The sequence below is a fragment of the Daucus carota genome, chromosome 3 (assembly GCF_001625215.2).
Source record: "Daucus carota subsp. sativus chromosome 3, DH1 v3.0, whole genome shotgun sequence".
Taxonomy (NCBI): Eukaryota; Viridiplantae; Streptophyta; class Magnoliopsida; order Apiales; family Apiaceae; genus Daucus; species Daucus carota.
Window position 1 is genome coordinate 10,072,760 of NC_030383.2, and position 26,049 is coordinate 10,098,808.

The 26,049-nt window shown below is 34.5% G+C and overlaps 1 protein-coding gene and 2 long non-coding RNA genes across 6 annotated transcripts; 1 reads left to right on the top strand and 2 right to left on the bottom strand.

Moving 5' to 3' along the window:
• Positions 1–9,258, bottom strand: LOC135151645 (uncharacterized). 3 transcript variants are annotated; one of them, XR_010290449.1, is made up of 5 exons: positions 8,366–9,258; positions 6,580–6,749; positions 2,881–5,804; positions 1,095–1,269; positions 1–319 (listed from the first exon to the last, which is right to left on the bottom strand). It is a non-coding gene; the product is annotated as an uncharacterized LOC135151645 (long non-coding RNA). The 3 variants fall into 3 exon arrangements; XR_010290448.1 differs by having other exon boundaries at positions 1,095–1,264; positions 6,580–6,754; XR_010290447.1 differs by having other exon boundaries at positions 6,580–6,754.
• A 2,973-nt stretch (positions 9,259–12,231) lies between these two features.
• On the top strand, positions 12,232–16,240 carry LOC108211786 (G-type lectin S-receptor-like serine/threonine-protein kinase At2g19130). Of its 2 annotated transcripts, XM_064088579.1 has the most exons (2): positions 12,232–12,371; positions 12,488–16,240. In XM_064088579.1, exon 2 carries the CDS (start codon positions 12,511–12,513, stop codon positions 14,893–14,895), a length of 2,385 nt encoding a protein of 794 aa, XP_063944649.1. In that variant the 5' UTR covers positions 12,232–12,371; positions 12,488–12,510; the 3' UTR covers positions 14,896–16,240. The 2 variants fall into 2 exon arrangements, with proteins under 2 accessions (XP_063944649.1, XP_017238960.1); XM_017383471.2 differs by having other exon boundaries at positions 12,264–16,240.
• On the bottom strand, positions 16,067–17,479 carry LOC108212200 (uncharacterized). Its single transcript, XR_010289532.1, has 2 exons — positions 17,007–17,479; positions 16,067–16,726 (listed from the first exon to the last, which is right to left on the bottom strand). It is a non-coding gene; the product is annotated as an uncharacterized LOC108212200 (long non-coding RNA).
• Between the last annotated feature and the right edge of the window lie 8,570 nt (positions 17,480–26,049).

Consider the following 26,049-nt stretch of genomic DNA (forward strand, 5'->3'; position numbering starts at 1 on the left):
TTTAAATTAAAATCAAATTCACCCCCTGAAAACAGGATCGCATACAGGTTACAGCATTGAAATCAGAAACTAAAACTATCAAATTTCATTACAAATTAAACTGCATTATCAGCTAAACATCGATAAGAAGAGTAGCTGATAACCAAATAAACAAATCTCATTTCCAACTGAATTGAATTGCAGAACTCCAACTGCATCTAGTCTTAATCACATCGTCCCGGATACCCTACCTAACAATTTTCCTGAACTCAACCACTTGCAATCATTGCCTATCATTACTCTTTACGCGCAGTCTTTAGTGAATCATCTTTATCCCTAGCTGAAAAAGGTTAGAAGGAATAGCAAGAATGAGCAATAATGCTCAGCAAGAATATGATAGGTGGAAGCAACAAGATATATATATTTAAGTGAATCAGAATGTTGAAGTGAAAGTAAACTCTGGATTAAACATGATGTTGTAAACCAACAGTTCAGTATAAAAGAGTAAAATGGTAAACAATGATAAAACAGTTCTGCATCAATATATGAATTTAAAGCTGTAGAAATAAAAATAACTTCCATTATCTTTTGAACATAAGATAATCTCCTTTGAAACTAATCAATATTTAATTGGGTTTAAATAAGACACCTGGCTATAACAGATGATCAGTCATGCTATAGTCCATAAACCAAGCTTATTCAGCAAGGTTGACAAATATTACGAATTCCGGTAATCCGGGCTAAAGGAGCCACCTTTCACGCTGGGCCGATGTCTGAGCCTCTTACGCAAAACTACCCAATATATTAAATTTAAAAGCTACAGCTTTAACATGATTTGGTAAATTCAAGAATTCAAGTGGCTTTTCTTGTTAAACAAATTTATTTTGTAGCAAATCAAAATAGTTACTACTTTTAGTAGTTTGAAAATCTTTTATCAAAATCAAAGTTTAAATAGTGAGTCAAAGGTATTATCAATTCAACTGCAGGTATTCAATTACTAAACATGATTCACAAGAATGATGTCACGATAAAAATGAATCATGTCATGAAAGAGAGGTCAGGGTCACGAAGAAGATAAAAATCGCTTACTCTTAACTAAGGGTAGAAATACTTGCCTTAACTCCGACGTCTAGTCACGATTCTAATAGCACTATACCGCACAATCATATCTTTCTAAGCAGCTTCTGACAATACTCTTTCTACGTCTGTCATCTCAGATTATTCTTGCTTCAACTTGCAACACCATCGGATTAATTCTGAACATTCTCGATATACACGTCTTGATCTATTCTACACGATAGTAGGATAATATCTCAGTCATCGGATTAAAAGAACTAGCTAATTCCAAATAGTATAGGAACCGCGAACATCTACCCTTCGCATATCCGTATATAGTAAACATGAATATATACAAATATCCACATAACAATATATACACATACACATTGGATCAGTCGGCACATAACAACGTAGTCAATCATATTTCAGTCCACATAAAATATATTGCGATTAACTATCAAATATCAAATATTTATTATAAATAAACACCCTTAATTTCTAACAAAAATTCGACAGCATCTCCTCTATTTATTGGACTATCCACCTGTTTGCAATACCAACAATCAGCCAATACTATTGCTGACACATGAATTACTATTATAAAAAGATGTCTTGACTTTCAATAAACACATAAGAAAATCCGCCTTGACTTGCAGTAAACATGTAAGAAAAATCTTTTAGCAGGATTGCTAATTTGTTATACCAAAACACATTTAATTAGATATACAAAGTTAACCAAGTCAATCAATTTAATAATCAATTATATGCAATTAAGCAAGTATAACCTCATACTATCCACTAACAAAGAAAGAAAACTACAACAAATGGTTCAAACAACCCTCACTCTATGATTTTTAATAAATTGAAAATTTATTGTTTTAATACAAAAATTTTATGAGACACTCCTTAACATTATTCCAACCTACAGTAAAAGTTTCAGAAAGAAACTCCAAGTATAAGGCGGTAAAACAGGCCTGCCAATCAAGCACCAGAAATTTGTCTTATAAAACCAGTCCGACGCTAAGATTTTTAATAAACAGAAAAATTGGTCTGTTTGTATAAAATTTTAATGACACATTCCAGGCACCAACATCTAACTCCAGTAAAAATTTCAGAAGTAAATACCAAGTCAAAGGTAGTAAAACAGGGCTAGGAACAGGACACACCTGCCCAGAATTTTCTGCGCACTTCACACTAAAACACACATATCTCCCAGCTCGTTGATCGAATTGATTCAATTCTTTCGCGCACATAAACTAGACTCTAAGTAGCATATAATTACAAAGAAATTAAGCATAGCACTCGAATTTAACAGTCCCAGAACAGAGCTACAAAACAGGACTGTTGCTGCGAAGCATAACATTCAATTGACTAAATAATTTGCAAGTTATACTTCAAATACTCAAGTTAGCTCAATCCAATTATTCTAGACCTGAACTTACACTTACAATATAAACCAATATCACTAGTTTACCGAATTTAGATAAAACCAAGCTTTAGCATTATCAATTTTTAATATTGGAATTCAAATTACCCAAAACTCATATCCTCAAATCAAATATCAACACCCATCAATTTGTAGACTCAAAACACATAGCAACCAACTCTTATACTTTATTTATATATCAAATTAATATTCATATCAAACAAATCTCCCAACTAGCAATCTGATCATATACACACAAGCCACATAAATCAGATTATACACACATATCAAGTACATATACACGGATAAACACCGTTCCCCCGAATATAATTTCGATTATCCGACATGTAAATACACGCATATATACACATACATGTACCACGTAACTGATTTAATGAATATAAACAAACTTATACCAAATTGAATTCAAGTAGGTGGAGACCATTCCTTAATTGCCGGAAACATAGCGGCGTTGGGGCGTCAGGACTCATCGGCCAGAAAAGGAATCCGATAGAGCTGCACCTGATTTGGACAGAAGAGGGAAGTGATGCGGGAGGTTGAAGAATGGTGCGGGAGTCTGGAGAAGTCGAGGGGGGAGAGGCGGTGTGATTATAATGGGTTTTAAAAGAGAAAGACAGAGGAATGGTGTACGTGGCTTAAGAGAATGAAAGAGTACATACGTGTTATACCCCAAAAGAAGCCATGTACCAAGTCACCAATTAACCTATACCCGCTTTTAACTAATTTACGGAGATAACTTATTAGTAAAACTTCTCCCAAAAATTACCGAAATATTTTTATAAATCCTAGAATATTAGAAAACCAGTAAATAAAATTTTTGGGACTTATAGAGCATTTTATAAATTTATACAAAATTTAGAATTTAGCTGCTTCCAGAAACTAATTAAAATTCATGTCCTTGTAGAAATAAGATTTTTTTTAATATTTTAAAAACTCCTAAAAATATTTATGATCACTATCGAGCAATTAAAACAATTTATCAAATTATCTTTATATTTTTACAAATATAAATATTCATTTAGGCGGGTAATAAATTTAATATAATAATATCAAACGCAGAAATAAATGCACACACAAATATAATCGTACACAAATAAATCAATTAAATCTCGTAACAGATAATTGCACGATCGGCAGATATTTTTCCCATAACCCCAATGACTAGGAAAATAATTTAAACAATATTTTTGAAAATTATCAAACTAGAATAAAATATTGAATTTCATTCCTCATTTTCCTCGAATAATCCTGAATAAGAATAATAAAATAATTTGTGAAAATTCGGGTCGTCACAATCTACCCCCCTTAAAAGGATTCCGTCCTCGGAATCAGCGAAAAGCAAACAAGAGCATACGATCTCTATAATCTGTAATACCCCTTTCTGATATAACAATTTTCTTAATCGCTGTCGTATACCCGCATTGTCATCCGCTTTTATCCATGGTACTTCCTGGTATAAAGTCTCAATTCATATTGGCAACATGGTAGGCATACCTCCAAACTATTAGAGATAACGAGAATCTTGAAGATTTAAAAGTATGACCAAATTTCATATATCGAAGCAAATGTCACGTGATTGTGGTCATATGATTATGAGAGTGTTAAATAAATCTCACTTGAAATAGAGATAACTGAGAGACCAATATGATCTAATGAACTCAGTGTTGCGTGTCTAGATTAAGACACTACTAAAGGTAGTTAACCTTCTTGTAATGTACAACACACACAAGTGATGGCGTCCCATCCAACTCCTATCACACAGACTGGTAGTCCTTGTGTCCCCTATAGGTAGGGTTGTTCATCTCAGTTAGAGTAGAATGATATGATAGATTTTCAAAATCAATTAAGAATGATTGACTTTTGATGAATGAATCTTTGATGCGCACCTTGAGTTAAAAATTGAATAAGTTCCAAAGGTGCTAGTTTCAATGAAAAGATTAGTTAGAAATGATAAAATAGACACAAGTATCATTTTATAACTCAAGAGATAGAAATATAGTCTTTATCAAACATCTCTAGGAAAAGATGTCAAGACAATTCATTGATGAAGAAGGTAATCAATATAATCAACAAAGAGGAAGGTATTGCCAAGATTCTCACAGATGTCTTCTTGATCGATTCCTTTGATGACTCGTTTTGATACTAGTGATTCTTCTTGACGTTCTAGTGATCACTTGCATATATTATCGTTGACTAGTAATAGCCTTTGAAGATCCCATCATTGATATCGTTGCCGGTCAGAAGTCTTATCCAACTTTATGCAATAATATCACCATATAGCGTTGACGTCTTAACTCGCTTATAAGTACTGGATCGAGGAATCTAACACGAATTCTACGTAGCTCTAATTCTCAGTACTTAACTATTTACAAAGCTTTAAACTCAGACTTGGTAACACCTATATTCTTTCACCAATTCTAGATATCTCTGACAAGAATCAAAAGGTGACTCTCCAAATAATACTCAACACTTGGCATATACTATAAATGATATATTAGACTGTGTGGAAATCTCTACGGGTCCGACCTCAACTGGTTCTAGCTTGAAGGTTCTGCTGATAGGTCTTACTTCGACCATCTTAGATTGATTTAACTCTAAATTGGTCAATATACCAGGGACTGGAAGAACTAGAATTAGGAAGTGTGATGTCTATAACTATAAACAGTTAAACTTAATCATCTAGCTCCATTTTATTCTGCTTAGAAAGACTATCCCCAAATAGTCTTACGGTACCTCTATGTGAGGTTACACCACGTAATCCTTTTTATCAAACCTATTATTACAATCTACATTCTGATTTCAATAACTTATAACCTGTAGCTCTGATACCAACTGTGACATCCCTCAAATCCGGGGGTCTGAATCTGGTGCCACGTGTAAATAAAAATAATTTAAAACCTGTATTTTTGAGTCACTGAAAGAAAAACAATTTAAAACCTGTATCTTTGAAAGAAAGTAAATACAAATATTTCAAAACCTGGATATTTTTAAAAAAAATGATTTAAATTAAAATCAAATTCACCCCCTGAAAACAGGATCGCATACAGGTTACAGCATTGAAATCAGAAACTAAAACTATCAAATTTCATTACAAATTAAACTGCATTATCAGCTAAACATCGATAAGAAGAGTAGCTGATAACCAAATAAACAAATCTCATTTCCAACTGAATTGAATTGCAGAACTCCAACTGCATCTAGTCTTAATCACATCGTCCCGGATACCCTACCTAACAATTTTCCTGAACTCAACCACTTGCAATCATTGCCTATCATTACTCTTTACGCGCAGTCTTTAGTGAATCATCTTTATCCCTAGCTGAAAAAGGTTAGAAGGAATAGCAAGAATGAGCAATAATGCTCAGCAAGAATATGATAGGTGGAAGCAACAAGATATATATATTTAAGTGAATCAGAATGTTGAAGTGAAAGTAAACTCTGGATTAAACATGATGTTGTAAACCAACAGTTCAGTATAAAAGAGTAAAATGGTAAACAATGATAAAACAGTTCTGCATCAATATATGAATTTAAAGCTGTAGAAATAAAAATAACTTCCATTATCTTTTGAACATAAGATAATCTCCTTTGAAACTAATCAATATTTAATTGGGTTTAAATAAGACACCTGGCTATAACAGATGATCAGTCATGCTATAGTCCATAAACCAAGCTTATTCAGCAAGGTTGACAAATATTACGAATTCCGGTAATCCGGGCTAAAGGAGCCACCTTTCACGCTGGGCCGATGTCTGAGCCTCTTACGCAAAACTACCCAATATATTAAATTTAAAAGCTACAGCTTTAACATGATTTGGTAAATTCAAGAATTCAAGTGGCTTTTCTTGTTAAACAAATTTATTTTGTAGCAAATCAAAATAGTTACTACTTTTAGTAGTTTGAAAATCTTTTATCAAAATCAAAGTTTAAATAGTGAGTCAAAGGTATTATCAATTCAACTGCAGGTATTCAATTACTAAACATGATTCACAAGAATGATGTCACGATAAAAATGAATCATGTCATGAAAGAGAGGTCAGGGTCACGAAGAAGATAAAAATCGCTTACTCTTAACTAAGGGTAGAAATACTTGCCTTAACTCCGACGTCTAGTCACGATTCTAATAGCACTATACCGCACAATCATATCTTTCTAAGCAGCTTCTGACAATACTCTTTCTACGTCTGTCATCTCAGATTATTCTTGCTTCAACTTGCAACACCATCGGATTAATTCTGAACATTCTCGATATACACGTCTTGATCTATTCTACACGATAGTAGGATAATATCTCAGTCATCGGATTAAAAGAACTAGCTAATTCCAAATAGTATAGGAACCGCGAACATCTACCCTTCGCATATCCGTATATAGTAAACATGAATATATACAAATATCCACATAACAATATATACACATACACATTGGATCAGTCGGCACATAACAACGTAGTCAATCATATTTCAGTCCACATAAAATATATTGCGATTAACTATCAAATATCAAATATTTATTATAAATAAACACCCTTAATTTCTAACAAAAATTCGACAGCATCTCCTCTATTTATTGGACTATCCACCTGTTTGCAATACCAACAATCAGCCAATACTATTGCTGACACATGAATTACTATTATAAAAAGATGTCTTGACTTTCAATAAACACATAAGAAAATCCGCCTTGACTTGCAGTAAACATGTAAGAAAAATCTTTTAGCAGGATTGCTAATTTGTTATACCAAAACACATTTAATTAGATATACAAAGTTAACCAAGTCAATCAATTTAATAATCAATTATATGCAATTAAGCAAGTATAACCTCATACTATCCACTAACAAAGAAAGAAAACTACAACAAATGGTTCAAACAACCCTCACTCTATGATTTTTAATAAATTGAAAATTTATTGTTTTAATACAAAAATTTTATGAGACACTCCTTAACATTATTCCAACCTACAGTAAAAGTTTCAGAAAGAAACTCCAAGTATAAGGCGGTAAAACAGGCCTGCCAATCAAGCACCAGAAATTTGTCTTATAAAACCAGTCCGACGCTAAGATTTTTAATAAACAGAAAAATTGGTCTGTTTGTATAAAATTTTAATGACACATTCCAGGCACCAACATCTAACTCCAGTAAAAATTTCAGAAGTAAATACCAAGTCAAAGGTAGTAAAACAGGGCTAGGAACAGGACACACCTGCCCAGAATTTTCTGCGCACTTCACACTAAAACACACATATCTCCCAGCTCGTTGATCGAATTGATTCAATTCTTTCGCGCACATAAACTAGACTCTAAGTAGCATATAATTACAAAGAAATTAAGCATAGCACTCGAATTTAACAGTCCCAGAACAGAGCTACAAAACAGGACTGTTGCTGCGAAGCATAACATTCAATTGACTAAATAATTTGCAAGTTATACTTCAAATACTCAAGTTAGCTCAATCCAATTATTCTAGACCTGAACTTACACTTACAATATAAACCAATATCACTAGTTTACCGAATTTAGATAAAACCAAGCTTTAGCATTATCAATTTTTAATATTGGAATTCAAATTACCCAAAACTCATATCCTCAAATCAAATATCAACACCCATCAATTTGTAGACTCAAAACACATAGCAACCAACTCTTATACTTTATTTATATATCAAATTAATATTCATATCAAACAAATCTCCCAACTAGCAATCTGATCATATACACACAAGCCACATAAATCAGATTATACACACATATCAAGTACATATACACGGATAAACACCGTTCCCCCGAATATAATTTCGATTATCCGACATGTAAATACACGCATATATACACATACATGTACCACGTAACTGATTTAATGAATATAAACAAACTTATACCAAATTGAATTCAAGTAGGTGGAGACCATTCCTTAATTGCCGGAAACATAGCGGCGTTGGGGCGTCAGGACTCATCGGCCAGAAAAGGAATCCGATAGAGCTGCACCTGATTTGGACAGAAGAGGGAAGTGATGCGGGAGGTTGAAGAATGGTGCGGGAGTCTGGAGAAGTCGAGGGGGGAGAGGCGGTGTGATTATAATGGGTTTTAAAAGAGAAAGACAGAGGAATGGTGTACGTGGCTTAAGAGAATGAAAGAGTACATACGTGTTATACCCCAAAAGAAGCCATGTACCAAGTCACCAATTAACCTATACCCGCTTTTAACTAATTTACGGAGATAACTTATTAGTAAAACTTCTCCCAAAAATTACCGAAATATTTTTATAAATCCTAGAATATTAGAAAACCAGTAAATAAAATTTTTGGGACTTATAGAGCATTTTATAAATTTATACAAAATTTAGAATTTAGCTGCTTCCAGAAACTAATTAAAATTCATGTCCTTGTAGAAATAAGATTTTTTTTAATATTTTAAAAACTCCTAAAAATATTTATGATCACTATCGAGCAATTAAAACAATTTATCAAATTATCTTTATATTTTTACAAATATAAATATTCATTTAGGCGGGTAATAAATTTAATATAATAATATCAAACGCAGAAATAAATGCACACACAAATATAATCGTACACAAATAAATCAATTAAATCTCGTAACAGATAATTGCACGATCGGCAGATATTTTTCCCATAACCCCAATGACTAGGAAAATAATTTAAACAATATTTTTGAAAATTATCAAACTAGAATAAAATATTGAATTTCATTCCTCATTTTCCTCGAATAATCCTGAATAAGAATAATAAAATAATTTGTGAAAATTCGGGTCGTCACAGCTAACCAATACAATTTTTTTAAAATAAAATATAATTAATATTTCATATATTAAATTAATAATTCACATAATATGAATTTGATTATTCTTTTAAATTCTTATATTTATAAATAATGAAAAAAAGAATTGATTTTCTAAAATATATTGTAATATATATATTAGTCAGTTTTATATTATTTAGGATTTTCACAAATTCTTGCGGGATCTTTATCTCCGTTCGAACGGGGATCGAAAAGTAAATTAATACATGATAGGTGTTGGTACAAATTCAGAAATCATAATGAAACTGAATTGAATCCAAATTATTCAGATTTTTGGTTCTGAAATTGGGAGCATGCATTATGTGATGTTTGAACTTTGAACTCTGAATTGATTTTTATGCAATATTTATTTGAAATGAAAATATGAGTTTCTATTTATTTCAGTTAATATAATAATGAGATATTTATAGTTTATCAAATCTGGAGTATTAAGAAATAAAATTAGTTTTAAAAAAATTTATATCTATGTTTATGTAAAAAAAATTGTGTAAATGATGACAACATAGTATATAATTGAAATTTTATATATTAACAAAATTATTTTTATTTTAAAAATAAATATTCGGTGTGTAGCACGGGTAAAACGCTAGTTTATCTGGTATTCCTGAATATGGTAGGAGCTTAATCATTTCCGTATCATGTTTTTGGTTAAGGGGGTGAATGTAAATGATTGGTTAAATATATTTTTAAGTAATTAATTATAACTACTTTTGGCAAAAGTTTAATTAAAATTAATATATATTTTAGTCATGAATTTCAAGTTACCTTATTTTGAAATTTTTTTTTGTAATAATAATTTATATAAATTTTTTTTGAAAATAGGTGAAAATAAAATAAAATATATTCCTTGAAACATATATTTCAACTCCAATTTCATCTCGATTAAAAACTTGTATCTTGAAGTGTGGAATACAGGTTTCAAATCTAAATATCACATATGAATTTAAAATGAACATAACCAATGTTTGACACTAGAAAATTACGAACGCAAACGACTGTTTACGAGTCTAATCTTCTCTAATTTATCAATTAGTTTTTTTTTATTATTTTTAAAATGTCTTATGAAATTTAAGTAGGATCAATTATCAAACTAATCATCGAAATCATTCAAAAATATCAAGTAGGTAATTGATTTCCACGAGTTTCACTCGACTCACTAAAATAAATTAGTGATATAAGTAGATCATCAACTTTAAATTCATTTAAATATTTAACAGAAAATGTGACAGATGGCTGTTACGTTCGTATGGTTATATGACATGGTGCTGCATTAGATATCAGACCAATAATTAAGATAAATATCCCATACAGAAATAATAATTAAGGTTTTTGAACACATATTCAAAATACAATCACATTAATTAAAAAAAGAGTTGTCAAAATATTTTATTTTCATTGCTAAAGTGTTTTTTGCTATTTATTTGTTCAATATCTAAATGAGCACCATGTTGCGTCATGTCTTGACATGATCGATGTGTTATGTTTTTTTTATCTAAAATTTTAATAAATTTAATGAGGATGACCTGTTTGATATCACTAATTCGCTTCAATGATAATTTACTTGAGTGAGCGAAGTGAGGCCCATGAAAATCAATAACTACTTGATATTATTAAACGATTTCAATCATGAATTTGATAATTAACTTTATCCGATTAATGAATTCTTTTATTTATTTTTTCCACTCCCGTGTTTTTAGGGTCTGTTTGGTAATGCTGTTAAAAATTATTATACGGTCATAAAAAGTGCTGGTAAAAAAAGTGTTGTTATAGAAATCTGATAACTGTTTGGTAATTTTATTTTAAGTTATAATATAAAAAAATAATTTTTGTTGTGAGGTTTGATATTTGTAACAGCTTCCTGCAAAAGCTGAAAGCAGCTTTTTCCAAAAGCATGGACACCTGCTTTTTCTAAAAGCAGCTTTGCAGCCAAAAGCTTCTGCAATAACAACCCCAAACAGTACCCCCAAACAGTACCTTAGTATTGATATACACGGTACAATATGCGAAATATTAGTGTGAGTTATGATCTAATAATATTTAGTCAGATGATATTTTTGATCTTTGAGCAACAATAAAATAAACATACAGATTTTTCGGTTCACCTCGTAGGTAGCTTTTTCGTGAATGGTGTTGATCATGGTCGAAGATATCTGATCGGATATTACCATGTTTTGAGCAAAGATAATCTATACAACTCACTAGTAAGTTATTTATAACAGTGAAGTGACGATGGCAGATGGCTGCACAAACAAGCAACATCAAATTAGCTGGATGAAGAAGAATGCTTCCAGACATGAGGTACCCCTGATAAAAAGTAAGCAGTTTGATAAGTAATGGAAATGCGAATGCCATAACAAACAGATCCCCCAATAAAGAAATGTTATTTGTCTTTGATTTGTATTTTCTGTTTAGGCTGAACAAGAATCCTAGACTCGGGTTTAAAATGAATATAACTATCTGTACAAAATTACAAATAGCTACATGCATTCGACTCATATCCGAACAATTTATAAAAGTAGTATACATTCAGACAGTATTTGATCGATAATTGATAAATTTAAAGTCGTATCTTTTCACACTTCTATGCAATGTTGGCACCTCTGCAAAATTCATGATAAGACCGTTAGAATATAATATGATCCTGATAACTTCTTCATCAAACACTGTGATGTTTTGGGAAGTACTAGTCACTTAACATGTTATCAGAGCAAGACACACGGGAGACTCGAATTCGACCCCCTGCAACCCAAATATTTTTTATATTGAAATATGGACAAGAAGGCTTTAATAGGGATAGATAAAAAATATCGGAAATATTAATATTTGTTGATCAATTATTGAAAAGCAGCAGCAAAATATTGTTGTTTAGTCATTTTCAAAGTTAAAACTTGCCATGAAGCTTAATTTAATGTAATAGTCTTTTAATTTAAGAGTGATGTACTGATGTGTATCTACATCTGCAACATTACACAACTGCAAGTCGAGCTGTTATGCTGTACATTTATTATTGCCAGCAGGTTACCCTTGACATGGTTAACTGATTTTTCTCAGTTGTCACCGACGCAGGTCAATCATTTATGTTGCTCTACTTGAACTAAATTTCCTAACAGAAACATTTAGAAATTCAATGCACACATCTTAGCAAGCTATGAGTGCTAAAAATAGTTCTTGTTTTGTGCCAGTATTGCTTCTGTTATGTTTCTTGATGAGCTTTCACCTCACCTTTGGAGCGGACAGCATAGTAACTAATCAGGCTATCTCTGGCAACCAGACCATTGTGTCTTCAGGGGGAAATTTTGAACTTGGTTTCTTCCAGGCAGGTAACTCATCCAAGTACTATGTTGGTATATGGTTCAAGAAGGTTTCTGATAAAACTGTTGTATGGGTCGCTAACCGAGAGAGGCCCGTCATGGATAAGTACTCTTCAGAGCTGAAAGTTGTGGATGGTAACTTGGTGCTTTTGGATGAGAAGGAAACTGAAGTTTGGTCCACAGATACAAATTTTAAGGCCTACGATGTAGAAGCAGTACTTCTTGATGAAGGAAACTTAGTGTTGAGAAATGGATCGAAGAGAACACTATGGCAGAGTTGGGACTGGCCATCTGATACATGGTTGCCTGGTAGTAAGATTGGATACAATAAACGTACAAACAGGAAGCAGATTCTTACTTCATGGAAGAATCCAGAAGATCCAACTCCTGGAATGTACACTTTGGAACTGGATCCAATTGGAAATCAGTATATAATCAGGTGGAACAGGTCCCAGCAGATATGGGCTAGTGGAGCTTGGAAAGGGCAGATATTTAGTAATGTTCCTGAAATGGGGAAAAAGTTTCTGTTTAATTTTAACTACACAACTACTGAGACTGAGGTCTATTTCACATACTCTCTAATAAATACTTCACCATATATTGCTAGATTTATTATGGATTATACTGGGCAGATAAAGCAACTCACATGGTTGGATAATGTACAGAAGTGGTTTTTGATTTGGTCTGAACCAAAAACACAGTGCGAAGTTAATGCTTATTGTGGAGCATATGGTGTTTGCAATGCCATGGTGTTTCCTGTGTGTGACTGCTTGCCTGGCTTCAAGGGCAGATTTGAGAAAAGCTGGAGTTTGAGAGAATATTCTGGTGGTTGTGAGAGAATTACTAAATTAGAGCATGGTGAGGCAAACACTGGCAATTTGAAAGCGGATATTTTTGGTGAATATCCTTATATGAAATTGCCTGATAATCCACAACTTGTCTCAGCTGTGAATGCTACAGACTGTAAATCCATTTGCTTGAGCAGAATTTCTTGCACTGCATATGCTTACTACGCTGATGCCTGTTCCACTTGGAGAGGGGACCTCTTTAATATGCAACAGTTGGCTGGAGATGACATTAATGGAAAAGTCATCTACATTCGGCTCCATGCATCCAAGCTCTCTAAAAATAACAAGGGGATTATCCCTGGCGCTATTGGAGGGTCGATTGCAGTTGTAATTGTCATGGTAAGCCTTATTTTGATTGCAATTAAGAAGCGGAAATTAAGGAGAGCCACTGAAGCTGCTAAACCTGTAGAAGGCACAGTGGTGGCATTTGGTTTTAAGGACTTGCAAACTGCAACAAAGAATTTCTCTGAAATGCTGGGCAGGGGAAGTTTCGGATCAGTTTTCAAGGGAACATTACCTGATTCAACAGTCATAGCAGTGAAGAAGCTAGAGGGCATCAGGCAAGGAGAGAAGCAATTCCGCAATGAAATCAGCACGATTGGTTTCATTCAACATGTAAATCTTGTGCATCTTCTAGGTTTCTGTTCTGAAGGTAACAAGAAATTGCTGGTGTACGAGTATGCATCCAATGGATCATTGGATTCCCATATTTTTAACAAGGAGAAAAGCAAAAGTACATTATCCTGGAGAGCAAGGTATGAGATTGCATTAGGGACAGCGAGAGGATTGGTTTATTTGCATGAGAACTGCAGGGATTGCATCATACATTGTGATGTAAAGCCTGAAAACATTCTTCTAGATACTCATATGTGTCCTAAAGTTGCTGATTTTGGTCTAGCAAAGCTGGTTGGGCGTGATTTTAGTAGGGTTTTGACAACCATGAGGGGGACTAGAGGGTACCTTGCACCTGAATGGTTGTCAGGCGCATCAGTTACAGCAAAAGCAGATGTGTATAGCTATGGAATGATGTTGTTTGAGTTTGTGTCAGGAAGGCGAAATGTGCAGCACACAAATGGTAAAATTAACTTCTTTCCAACAAGCGCTGCAAAAGTGATAATAAATGGAGGCGACATTCTTGGCATATTGGATCCCAATTTAAACCAGGTTGCTGATGTAGAAGAAGTAACAAGAATATGTAGAGTTGCGTGTTGGTGCATCCAAGACGATGAAACTATTAGGCCCTCAATGGGCCAGGTAGTTCAAATTCTTGAAGGAGTTTTAGTTGTAGACTTGCCTCCAGATCCACGAGTACTTCAAGTCTTTCTTGACAATGAAGAGGATGTTGTTTTCTTCAGTGACGAGTCATCGTCCACTGTCCAAAAGCAATACTTTAAAAGAAAGATCCAAGTTCCCCTGAAGACTCCAGGATGAGGATGCATTTGAACAGTGTACTAATTGTGTTCCCATAGGTAAAATGCATGTGTTTGAGTATAAGTATCCAACACTAGCTAACTAGGTGTATGCTTATAGTGATTTGGGTAGAAGTTCTAAGAATTTGGTTAAACTAAATGACATTATAAGTATATGTGAAGCAGATCTGCATGTGTACATCCATGAGTAGTGAGTAGTGAGATTCTTGAATTCCAGACGAACCAAAAGCAGAAAGTTCCTAGGTCTGAAGGTGGCGTTGAAAACATCATTTAGCCTGCTGCCCCAAGGGTACATTGTACTATCTCTATGGTGTGTTTTTGTAGTATATAACATGTGTATAAAAAAGTACAAGGGATGACTTATTACATCATTTCATTTTCTTAAACCTTACTCATGTTAATACTTTTCTCTGATAAGATACTTTTCTGCCTTCACTGCAATAAGCTTGTTTATATGCAAGGTCCTGAACTGATAAGTGCTCTCCGGCTATCCCCCACTTGTATATTTGATTACAACAAGCAGACCTTTGCGTGCATATTGACTGTGGCGTCGGGTAGCATTTGATTAAGTTGTTGAAGACTTAAATACTGCATAGATTCCAGATGCGCTGATTGCGGTGAATAAAAGAGTTGGATACATGTCATATTAGTACATGATTATGACAGTCTTTTATTGATGGTTAACACCAGAAGGGCCATCTTCATAACTTTAGCTTATTGGAATTGAATTATACCAGAGTTCTAGCATTGTACAACTAGCAGAGTCGCATTCTGGTGCAAGTAAAAATGATCAGTTTTATTGAAGATAGTTCGATTCTTCTAGGGGTTTGAAAGTGAATTTGCCTCCAGATCATTAAGGCTGTTAACTCTCAAGTTTGATGGACAGTTTAGATGATACTGTTTTTACTGATGAGTCACCCTGAAGTTATTCTGTGTCCAAAATCGGTAGATTAGCTGATGTCTACAAGATCTCAAGACTTTGAAGAAGCTGTATCCTCGCGTCTGAGTGGCTCCGTACTTTTCTGTAACTTAACAGAATTACAAGATGTATGATGTGTTATAAGTTACTGACCCCCAAATTTTGATAAGTCTACAAGATCTCAGGACTTTGAAGAAGCTCTATCCTTGTTAATTTCGAATGTAAAAATTAGAGCATAACAGCAAGCAGAGAATGAAATGAGCAGATTAGTCCTAAGAAATTAGCGTTCGGGTACCTCAAATGATATATAAAACTGACCATCAGAAAACAGTAATCACAATTTCTATTAGGTGCACAGAAAACACAAATGCTTGTTCTGAGCAAAGCTGATGGACGTGTATATGTATTCATTCAAACACGTAAAGAATTTTTTTTGAGTAATTAATTAACTAATAACCTTCCCTCTGCAACTGTGATGGTTCCTCTCAAGCAGCCCTTCCATTATAACTCTCTTTTTGCATTCCTTCTCCGTCTCCTCGGGCAAATTCTCAACACTTTTCAATCTCCGGTCGCCCCAAGTCCGCCGAGGCATGCAGTAAACAAATATTAACGTAAACAGTATAGCACATATTCTGCCACAAAAGATGGTCGCCCATAGACTCATGAGAAATACAAATAATCCCGAATTTAAACTCCTGGCGTTGGCATCTGCATGAATCTGCGATTTAGCCAGAGTCTTGGATTGAGACAAAGGCGATGATGTTCGACGTTCTGTTTCAGGAATTGCACTTGAGCTTAGCGACACACAATTGTCTTCTATGCTTCCTAGGCTCTTACTTAAATTGATCGAATCATGATGACTCTTTGATCTCAGCATCAGCCTAGCCGCATTTCCCTTAACACTTGGTTGTTTCTGTTACAGTAGAAAACTAAAAATTTAGGAAGTGTCTTAGTTTTAATGGATTATTTTTAGTCCATGAATTTTAATGAATTGTATCTGATTTTGATTTTGAGCAGATTCTTGATAAAATTAGCAGAGTTGATATGAATGTTTTAGAATTTAAATACAATGCTTCAAAATCGTTGTGTTGGATTTCAAAAAACTTAAAACACACTTAACAATCTCACGAAATCCTTAGTAAAATACGACACAAACAATAAACAGAATACTTGTCAAGAAATAAAAATGTGACCTGCTGGTGAAGTGACGCTTCGACTAAAACAGATTTCAAGTCACCGCACAAGTTGCGCGAAGAAGCATTTAGAGATCGAGAGCGGCGCTGCGTGACTCTGAGAGCCTCTTGGTCCGATTTCAACTTCGAAGTCTCGGTATTTTTATGATTCGAGAGCAGCACCGAATCAGAATCCCTGGGGGGAGGGTCGTGAGTGAGTGGTCGAAAACAGAGGAGAAGTTTGTTCTTCTTCTTCATCGTGGTTGGAAACACAGATGAAACAGAGAAGAGTGAATAGAGAGCATGGTGATCAAGTGAAGTAATGCGGTGCTTTGTTTTGTTTATGTTTCTCGGTGAAGAATAAGAGGGGGCCGGCAATGCCGGTTTTCGTCGGCTTTTGTTTGGCAACTTGAGGAACAGACTCCACATTTGTAACCGCCGTTATTTGAAAATTAATGGTCTATGTATCTTCCCTTTGTTTTGTCTGTGCGCAAAGCTTTGTAGTCCGAATCGATGTGAATATTTTTAATTATTGTAAAAGTGATATTCTCAAGAATAAGTATAAGTATCTCTTTTTCTCAAAGTAAAAGTATAAGTATTTTTATGTACAAAAAATAACGTTGTTTTTGGTTTGAGAGAATAAATAGGGAAGAAATGGAATAAAATTTTAATTCCTTTATATATAAGTATTTAAAAATTTTGGGCCTGTTTGTTTTATGGAATCAGAAGCTGCTTTCGACTTCTGCTTTTCTTGACCCGTTTGTGTAAGGAAGCAGATGCACTTTTAAGAAGCTGAGAATGCTACCTTCTCTCTCACAGCTTCTGCTTCTTTTCCAAACACTTTATCAATTTATTTACTTCTCACTTCTGCTTCACTTCTTTATAATAAGCAAGAAGTCATTTCTTTTAAGCTAACCCAAACAACCCATTTATTACTCAATCCATTTCATTTCTTACATCATACTCTCTCCGTCCCATTTTAACTGCTTTTGACTTTTTTACAGGTTTTAAAAAATCATACATAAATATAATTATTTTTTTAAAATTGATATCAAATAAAAGTTTATAATCTGAACTTTTATTTGATATAAGAATTTAATCTTTTTTATTAAGTGAAGGTTTTTTCTTTACATCTCAACATACGTGTCATAAAGTTAAACATCAATTAAAATGGGACAGAGGGAGTATAATAAAGATCAAACTTCCAATTTGGAATGAGTGATCATTGCTTCTTATATTCATTTTTTTTCCTCAAATTTTATTATAATATTTTTGTGCTATCTCAATTTTGTTTAGAATTTTCTTCCTCCTCAACCAAACGCAACATAAGTGACTCATCTCTGTGTTGCAATTTTACGATTTCTCAAACATTAAAATGGTCTCATTGGTTTTGCTTATATTTTCATAAATAAATTATATATATATATTTAAAAAATATATATTTATTTTTCGTAAAAAATAAGTAGTTATTTCTGTAAAAAATATTACACATTTCAGAAATACTTAACTGCAAAAAATAATATGTTAACATAAATTTCTTAGAAGTTGATAGTCAATTGAGTCATGGCTCAATATATCAAGTTGGTAACCGACTCAAAACGGTCTTAAATTGAGTGAGTTAGTTACATGTATCTCTAAATATAGATTTAAGAAGTAAAATATTATTTACAGAGGTTTACACATATTCATGTTACCCACCTAAGTACAAAGGTATGATAATATATATGAAATTTATGAAATTTACTTCTAATTATGATATTTATTGTAATAGTTATAAACTACTCCCTCCGTCCCTCTAGGTAGTTTACGTTCACTGTTTGCACGCATTTTGAGACTCTTATAAAGTACAATTCCATAACTTTTTTTAAAATTTTTTTTTTGAATAAAAATTTAAATATCAAACTTTTATACAGAGTAAAAAAACTTAAAAATTATTTTATAAAATTATACCTTAGATGAGTGTGGAAAAACGTACCAAAAAAGTAACGTGTCTCATTTGCACACCAATGCACAAAACTAAACAACCCATTGTCAAATTGCTTAAAATATCCAATACAATCGGAAATAATAGTACAAAAAAAAAAAAAAAAGAGTTTTCCCGAGCACCAATGCAGTCATTCGCAAGACCTTGTGTATCCCCCTCGAAAATACAGTTCTTGGAATTCATATCCTTCACCTATGAAAGTTCCACTTTCAACCTGATAGCCTCGGTTGGTCGGACGAAACAGATCAACAAAATGACAACTTCCAGCTCTGAGAATTTTTTTTATATCCATCTCGAACCACACTGCATACTCCAAAACAATCTAAATAAGTGAATAAAGCCACATCAATATTCATTTTAGTTAGTCCATCAATAATTCAATATTCCTTGTACCAAAGTTCATATTCACTCTGCCCTAACTTCATCTTGAGACTTTTTCCAATCTGCCAATGAATTTAACGCAAACACATTCACTCGATCTCACCCCCATATATTTTCCTTACTCCATATACTTGAACAAAGTGATTTTTATAATTGCATTTTGCTCCTTTGTACATGAACTAAGCACTATTTTATCATCATAGGCTGAATCATATGAATAAAAGTTACAAGATTTTGAATACCATAAGCTAGCCACATACTCTAGGCAAACATATCCTTCATGGGTAAAACACCAAGGACAATTAAGTTCTTTAAATACCACATTTTCTTCCAAGTTCTTGTTTAGATACATCACAATCCCCTTACATATTTCTATAAGAGCTTATTGCAATTCGCACCCCTAGACTTCGGCTCAAAAACACTTTAGTATGCAAACTTTAAATAATTGCACTTCGCTACCCACTGGTATTTTGTGCGCGGCAATTCCCACCCCTTCCGTCTAATTTTAACGGTTCTGTCAAATATCAAGGACAATTTAGACATTTAATAAAAATTTAAGAATTAACCCAGTGTTAGTGGGTTAATTAGACATTTAAAGCCCAATTGTCAGCTATTTCTTGAATTCGAGTAAAGAGCAAGGAGAGAATGAGGTAGAATACATTCCGGGTGTACCTTCGACTCGTGAACTAGATCTTCCCTCTTCATTCCATAGAAGTGATCATGTTTGTTCATTGAATCTGCTTGTTGAGCTGAGTAGTTTCCAGTCGAGTTGCGTCACTGATTTTGTACTGAGTCGCGATGAGTCACTGGGCCACTGGGTCAGGGTTTGTTGTTTAATCTATTTGTGTGATTCTGTCGTGCTGTTACCGAGTTTTATCGAGTCACCATTGCAGAGTCTGTTAAGTTCATAGGCTATTGAGTCGCTAGCTTTCGTAATCCGTTGTTCTCTTTAGAGTTCTGTTGTTGAGTCTATAAATCGAGTTTGGGTTCGTTTTTCTGTTGGGTTCTTTGTTGTTTTCGCGCCGAGTCACGCCTGGGTTGTTCTGAGTGGCTGAATCGGTTTGCCTTGTCTTGTTGAATTCGTGATACTAGTTACGTCGAGTTTTATTGTGCTACTCTTGTAGACACCTCCCTGGCAATCTTGCCTAAATCAATTACTAACTGAATAAATAAATCTATTACTAACTGAATTGAAATAAATCAATTCTAACCAGAACTACTCTTGTAGACACCTCCCTGGCAATCTTGCCTAAATCAATCTTACGCGCAGCTTATATAGGCGACCATCTTAATCCCTAGCTGAAAGGGTTAGAAATAATAGCAAGAGTGAGCGAAAATGCTCATCAAGATAATATGAAAGGCAAGAGCCACAAGATATCAATTCCTTTAAATTTAATCAGAGCATTTGAAATAAAGCAAACTTTTGGAACTCAAAAGTTTATCAAGCATATAAATCAGTATGCTTGAAAATTCACAAGATATATTTGACAGTAATCAAAAGCTATTATAAGCTTAAACAATAATGGACCAGTTTTTGGATTGGAATCCTCAACTGACGGCGCACTAACACAGCTGATTAGGACATCCTGTGATAGCACCGAATCATGCTTCGTAGAAGCAGATCCAAACAATAGGTACCGAATAGAAGGCAACACATTGGCCTTTGACAAATCTGGCATTATATATATAGTTCATATAATACCTAGCCCTTTGTTGGACCACCGCCACGGCCTCTTATGCATTCATCCAATCAAAACAAAATATCTTTGCTAGCCTGTCTGGCTGGACAATTAATTAGTCCCTTGCGCCATAAGATCATCTCTCTCAAAACTTTTCTGGAAACTCTTTCGTTTTCAATTTCAAAATACTGTCAAAACCAATTTTATCACAATCTGAGTACAGTTTTCAAATCCACCGCAATGCGGGTCCAAAGAAATCAACAAGTTATTTTCGCTATTTAAAATTCAGGTTGAAGTCTGGGACAGAAGACCAGGCTTATATTGTAGTATCGGAATAGGACTACTACAATGTCAATAATAGTTTCAAACTCTAAAAGAACTCAGACAATAATCTCTTATAAAACTGATACTGTGCATTCCGTGAAATTGTAACGCGGACAACAGCAGCCTTGTCACTTGGTGAAAGAAATGAGCCGTCGGGTATAAAAATTTTAACAGGAGCCAGGCAACCTTGATTAAGAGGGATATCAACATCCACCAAACAACGCAGGCAGTATATGACAGCAGCAGATGTGACTGCTTTAGGTGCTATCCAGTTCCCATAAACCTCAGGGCTTGTTCCTGAAAAATCAAAATATGCTTCTCCTTTATGTGGATCAATAGACAGTTTTAAGTGTATAACAGAACCATCATCCATGTAATCTTCTTCTTCGATAGTTAAACAATCTCCCTTTGTAATTGTTGACCCCTGAATAACTTTAGCAGCCACTGATTTGAGCATTTCTCTCACCGCGTGTTCTGCATTAGCCTGCACGTAAGTCATGTAAGCCTGGACAACATCCAAACCATATTGCTCAATAAGCTCTTTAATAAGGAAAATTCCTCTCTGGTTTGCAGCAACTTGTGCATGAAGATCTGACAAATTATCTTGAAGCCTGCGGGTTCCAGGGATATCACGATCTGTATCATCAGAACATACTGCAGAAAGGAGATGGGTGATTCCTTCTTCTTGAAAAGTACCCTTCTCCACAAGTTTGAATGCCGTAATATCACAGACAGTTTCCTAGTTACTCAGGAAGTGGTGCATAGTCTGCAATCGAAACGAGTCAAAGGCTTCATTTTGAAATTGGATTTCGAGAAAGCATATGATTCGGTTAACTGGAATTTTCTCTTCAATGTCCTTAATGCATTCGGATTTGGAAATAAGTGGATTCAATGGATCAAAATAATTTTGGAAAGTACTCGGATGTCAATTTTAGTTAATGGTAGCCCAACACGCGAATTCGGAATGTCTAGAGGGTTACGACAGGGTGACCCTATGTCACCTATGCTCTTTAATTTGGTAGCAGAACTTCTTCATCTACTATTAGACAAAGCAATGGAGCTTGGTTTTTTTAAGGGGCTGATTTTGGGAAGTAGTCCTCCTATCTCGCATGTCCAGTATGCAGATGATACAATTCTTTTTTTCGAGAACTCAGTTTTGGATTGCCAAGGTGTGAAGTTAATATTACTCCTGTTTCAAATATTATCAGGCCTAGAAATTAATTTTAGAAAAAGCGTACTCTATGCACATGAACCAGGCTCAGACTTGGTAAACCAATGTGCGCAGATTTTAGGTTGTCAAAGTGGTTCATGGCCATTCCCATATGTTGGCTTCCAAGTGGGAGTTTCTCCGAAAAGACGGACCTTTTGGAAACCTATCCTAACTAAGGTCAAGACCAGGTTAAGCTCTTGGAAGAGTCATATTCTTAATAAGGCAGGCCGAGCTACGTTGATTAAATCAACACTGAACAATTTGCCAATATATTGGTTTAGTTTCTTCAAAACCTCCAAAGAAATCAATGGTGCAATAGACAAAATAAGGAGAGGTTTTTTCTGGAAAGATTTAGATGAGCGAGATAATCACTGCAGGAGGATGCATTTGATTGGATGGTCCACTATCTGTCAACCTAAGAAGGAAGGGGGTTTAGTAATAGGATATTTAGATACTAAAAATGAGGCATTATTGGCAAAATGGTGGTGGAGATTCTACAAAGAGAAAAATGGTTTATGGAGGAAAATTCTGGTAGGAAAATATGGGGCTGACTGTCTCAACACTTTGCGCGAGGCTTGGAAAAATAAATTAAAAATTAATGCCTCTCCAATTATTAAGAGTGTGATCATGATTTCTGACGCATGTTTTAGTAGCTGCTGTTCCTGGCAAAATATCAAGTAGGAATTAGGTAATGGTGTAACAATAGAATTTCGGCTTGATAACTGGCATCGACAGGGTGTTCTTAAAGAGCGGTTGAATTTGTTATTTACGCGAGTTAGAGATCCATCACTATCTGTCTCCCAAATAGTCAACTGTTCTTCCTGGGAAGAAATAATAGATGTTAGTTCTTTGTCTTCTCGTGAAGAAATCAGTCAGCTAGAATATCTCAAGCAAATTGTCAACGAGGTGGTCCTGCAAGACAAGGAAGACAGAATAATATGGGTTGCAAACAATAATTCTCTAAAGTTTATCAAAGGTTAACGGAATTTTCACATAACAATAAATCATGGTCTCAAATCTCTTGTAAAACTGATATTGTGCTATTGCTTTGCGTTGGTTTAAGTTTTGTTAGGATGAATCTATAGTTTGTTTCTTAACCGAAGCTGAGTCGGCCTGCTAGTTGTTGCCATGGGTTCTGTTTGTTGATTTCATCTTCAATTTCTAAGATAGTTGTTGATCAGTCTAATTTATGTGGATTTTCCAATTTTACCCTGGCCCAAACTAACTTAACTAACGTTAAACATAATTAATTAACGGATGTTGACGGCAAGGGTGGAAATTGCCGCGCACAAAATACCTGTGGGCTGTGGGTGGCGAAGTGCAATTATCTAAAATTTGCATACTAAAGTGTTTTTGGGCCGAAATCTAGGGGTGCGAATTGCAATAAGCTCTTTCTATAACAACTTTTAACTGTGAATTCCCCATTCTCATGCAACAATCAAAACCATGAATCTTGTCTATTTCTCATCGGGTGAAGGATTTTTCTTATCAGCTCCCGGGCTCGTTCATTAAAAATATCCTGTAGCACACCTTCATCCACTTATTTTGATCTATCTCAATTAGTTAGATGTTCCCGTTCTTCTTAATATACTGGTATTTAAGAATCCATTGTCAGAACATGATAACCATCTGGATTATATATTATAGTTTCTAATTGGAATTTGACATTAGCACCGTTACCGACGCCAATGTATCAAGCTATCACTCGGGCGGCTTACGTGGCGCTTCTTGCGTTCTTAAATCAAAATCTCTGCTTTCTGCGCTGTTCGCTATTTCTTTTATATTCAGGTTTAATTCATGATCAACCCTTTGTGCCCCTCCCCTTGCCCAGCAGTTTTGTTCTGTATGGGACCAAGACAGGCACTTCAGTTACGAACCGGGTAACTGAAGTCTCTGTGCCTCCTCGGAGATTTTCTTATAAACGGTCTTCCCTGTACAATCTTTTCACACCTGTTGTTTATTTCGGGACTAGGTACGGAGTACTCTCATCTTTCTGATATAGATGGTGGCGCGGAGGACTGGGTGCTTAGGATGCGAGTTTGCAGTTTTTGATTCATCGTTCCATTTTGCAGAGGTGATTCTCAAGCTCTCTCCTTTCCAATTGCTTATATGTATCTATATCTATATGTTGTATATATTGATTTATCTGGGTTAAATTTGTGATTTTGATCAGTTTTTTGAGTTGGTTGTTTATTAATTTGTTGATTCTTTGATGGGTGTTTTTGATTTTTGAGTTTCTTGGTGTCTCTAGATTGTGAGTCTTTTTTGTGTTCTTATGGGTCTTTTTTGTGTCCTTCAAACTACTGGGTGCTGCTGTGTGATGTGGTTGCTTAAGGTTAGTTTTTATAATGTTTAGCGTTTTTGCAGCTTCTCATTTTCTTGGTTCCAAGGTTTGTGATTTTATTTTTAGCAAATGTGATTATAAAATGTGATTTTGTGTTGTTTTGATTTGAGAGCTGAGGAGTTTCGCGTGATTCCTCTACATTACTACTCTGCTATGATTCTCAGGAGGGTGGTGTGGCGCTTTCCCATCTTCTGGTCAGTAGTCTTTGTGGCTTATTTGATTTGCTTAGGAGTTGTTCTTGGGGCATGATTTCACTTCTGATCGATTTATCAGATGGCAACTTTCTGTTAAGCACGACATCTAGACGTTGTTCTGTATATAACAAAAAGTGTTAATGTGTTGATCCTTTTGTTATTTGTTGCAGTGGCTTAACCAATTCAAACTACACAGCTGGCAAACGTGTATGAAAAATATAAGGATCAAGGTTATTTACTTGCCTCTGTTTCTATCTGGTTTGTAATTGACATTGACAAGTTTTAAGCCATCACAATTGAACTCAACTCTGAACATGTTCCAATAATCCAAGTCTAGATATTCTTGCATTTCCTTGCAACCAGTTTGGATCACAGGAGCTGGGAACTAATGAAGAAATCGTAGAGTTTGCTTGCATTACATTCAAAGCTGAATATCACGTATTCGACAAGGTATGAATTTAAGTAGCTATTTTTTTAATTAGAGCATCTGCAATATTTTTTCATACATTAGCAATCTTCCTAAACATACATAATATTTGCTTTGTTACAGTATTTAACTCCATCATTTTTTATTGATGTGTTGGTGATTCAGGTTAAAGTTAATGGTTCTGATGCTAATCCCCTGTACAATTATTTGTGTTTGACTTCGATCTTTGTCATGAAGTTTGCATATATTATTTTAAAATGAGGGAATTTATAATGTTGATTGGTCTTGAGTTTTTTAGGGGGTCAGTGTTATCATTTTTTGAAGTGGGGAATAAGAAGGCATTGAAATGACTACTTTAGGTGGAGTTTTTTGTCTCTTTTTTGTTGTCTCTTCTTTAGATTTACCTCTCCGCATCAAAGCTCTGATCATATACATATATATACACACTCAGGCCGCTTGGGGCCACTTGGGGCAACTTCTCCCCCTGATAACTCGGTTGATGCAATTGAGGACAGAACTGT